The sequence below is a fragment of the Montipora foliosa genome, chromosome 6 (genome assembly GCF_036669935.1).
Source record: "Montipora foliosa isolate CH-2021 chromosome 6, ASM3666993v2, whole genome shotgun sequence".
In the NCBI taxonomy this organism is placed as follows: domain Eukaryota; kingdom Metazoa; phylum Cnidaria; class Anthozoa; order Scleractinia; family Acroporidae; genus Montipora; species Montipora foliosa.
In genome coordinates this window covers 72,043,652-72,046,151 of record NC_090874.1, presented here as the reverse complement: position 1 = coordinate 72,046,151, position 2,500 = coordinate 72,043,652, and the positions used below count along the sequence as shown (strand labels likewise).

General features: G+C 39.2%; 1 protein-coding gene across 2 annotated transcripts in view; it reads right to left on the bottom strand.

Moving 5' to 3' along the window:
- The window catches only part of LOC138008351 (NACHT domain- and WD repeat-containing protein 1-like), a 22,295-nt gene that overhangs the window by 13,679 nt on the left and 6,116 nt on the right, over positions 1-2,500 (bottom strand). For both annotated transcript variants that reach the window (XM_068855664.1, XM_068855663.1), the window contains 3 exons: positions 1,399-1,643; positions 787-872; positions 207-323 (listed from right to left, as the gene is read on the bottom strand). In XM_068855664.1, coding sequence (XP_068711765.1) covers positions 207-323; positions 787-872; positions 1,399-1,643 — 448 coding nt within the window. The remainder of the gene's footprint in view (positions 1-206; positions 324-786; positions 873-1,398; positions 1,644-2,500) is intronic.

Sequence of the window (2,500 nt, the reverse complement as noted above, 5' to 3'; positions counted from 1 at the left end):
TCTTGTTGCTTACTGACGGTGGTTGGAGCATCCAACCCGTGTTGCGCAGGTCGTAACATCGCGTCTTATCTGGAGCTCTGATTTCCTTTCCAGCTGTCTGTTCATTTGTAACAGAGCTCAAACGCAAGAACCTTTAGGTTTCCTGTGAAGTATCCTGGCCAGCGCCGGCCCTTCTTTGGTCTGGCAACTTTACCCTATCCACTTACCATAAAATTAGGGCCAGTAGATAGTTCCTGGCAAGCCTTAAGTTCCTTTAAACACAATTCCAGTGTTGAATGATCGTCCGTGGATCCGTCTCGTACACCCCATCTCATGTCAACCACCTAAATGTACGATATAATGATACCATAAATCACTGATGTCCGGAACCCTTACCTCAGTTGTTCGCCGTGATTATTGTTCGGTCAAAGATCCACAAAAAATCATAAGAACATCAACAATTTAAATTCATCTTGCTTGTATCCCAAATTGTGCTGAACAGAAAAACACAAATTAAGGACTTCGTGCCCTTGAGCCTAGTGGGCAGGCACAAGAAAATGTGTTTCTGGGAAACCACTAAATTTCTATGCAACATCAGCCTTCAGTAGTAAGTGTAATTGACTCAAGGCTAGCCCTAACCCGACTGCATAGATTTTCCTTCTTCAACTTTTTCTTGCGGTTTTCTTGTTACAGATCTTACTTTGCCGGTGCTCAAACAATTTTTCTCGTTACCCTTGAAGTTTCGAGCTCTCTGGAATGTAATTTTCTTGTTCGATTACGCCGTAAATCTTTCCTTGGACCACTTACCTGAAATTCGTAGCCTTCTTGTTGCGCAAATACTTTCAATCGTGGGTAGATTCTTTCCATCAAAGCATTTCTTTCTGCAGCCATGTCTAAACACAACTTGGGTATTAATTATGTAGTCTTTACTTAAGAGAATTTCCGGTACAAAGGCTATTAAATCAATGTCGTTTCTGGGTCGTAAACCCTTTAAGTTTATTTGTAATGAACACGAATGCATTTCGTGAGATGTTTTGGACGTTCTCAAAATTGCACAAGCAGTAGCTAGGTGACTGAAATTCGAGAACTTTCAAAATATCGCTAGGGACGTTAAATCACAAAATGCACGAGAAAGTTCATAGGATTTTTTATTTATTATATTCTCAACAAAATCACTCCACCGCTATGTTTCCGTTGCCACTTTCGTACATATTGCACTCCATAACCAATTTATGCCTTCGTCTTTGACCAATCAGAAACGCTATATTCTATTGAGTATATAATAAACAGAGTAACAATGTAGACCTCAGAACGCGTGCCTCTTTATGTGTCCATGTTAACTTGGCTGAGTTCTAGTGTCATCGACAACTCCATCACGGGTTCCACCAACATGTGCACGTTCGTTAACAAAGTGTTTACCTGTAAACGTAGAGCTGGTGAATACGCGAATGATCTTTGCTTTCGTGGTTAAACGTTGCTCCAAGTCCCCACACATCACTTTCCTGTACCGTGCTGCGAGCTCAGGGAACTGGTGCAAGGTGTTTTGAGTTGCAGCCGAGGAAAGCCTCGATCCCACAAGTTGAAGTTCATCAAATAACATAGATCCAGGTGACAACGTCGCTCCATCCTGGGCTCTACTATCAGAATTTTCGAGCATGGTATAACTAAAAGAAATGTACAAGAATTGTAATAAGTTCCTTTATTTACAAACAAAAATTACCTTGTGTCGTTAGTCGAATGATTATTGGAATCCTGCGACAGAAGAGAATTGGATCCGCAATTTTCTTCCCGTGATATAGCGTTAAGCGAACAAAACATTTCTCAAAGCCGTTTAATTAAACATAATTAAACAAGGGTTGGTTTTTAGTATCATATCTTGTGAGCACCAAGCTAAGAGGCTTTTAAACAAATTTTAACTGAAACTACTCTAGAGAAAGGTTACTGAAGCGATGACGGAAGAAAGCGCTACCCGACGACGCCGCAGGCAAAGTCATGAAGAAACTCTCGCTCTGCAAAAAAAGTTAAAGGAGTGAGGACAATAGAACATATTCATAAATGGGCGCCAATAAATTATTCTTTTGTCTTTCTGCTATAATTACTAGCTGTACACCAACTAGCCTCATGATAAAGACAAAAAAAATGTATTTTGTCCAATAGGTACATTCTAATGATGCTAGTTGGGTCATAAAAATTAAAAAGGACAAAAGCATAATTTATTGGCTACCATTTATGATTATGGTTGATATCCTACAACGGCTAAGAAAATGAAAAGTTAATAATTACATGAATTGGTTCTTTATTTCTGCAAAAAAGAATTTAGGCATTTCAAGATTTGACAAACGAATGCTAGTTGAGATGATCAGCACAAGGAGAAAAGAATAATTTATTGCATGGTTGCCATTTATGAATATGGTCGATATCCGACAAAAGCTAAGTTAATGAACAAGGTGAAGAACTGCATAAAGTAAGGTGTGGTAAGTGTTATTCTAGTCTCCGAATAAATCACAAGGTATCCAGGCCC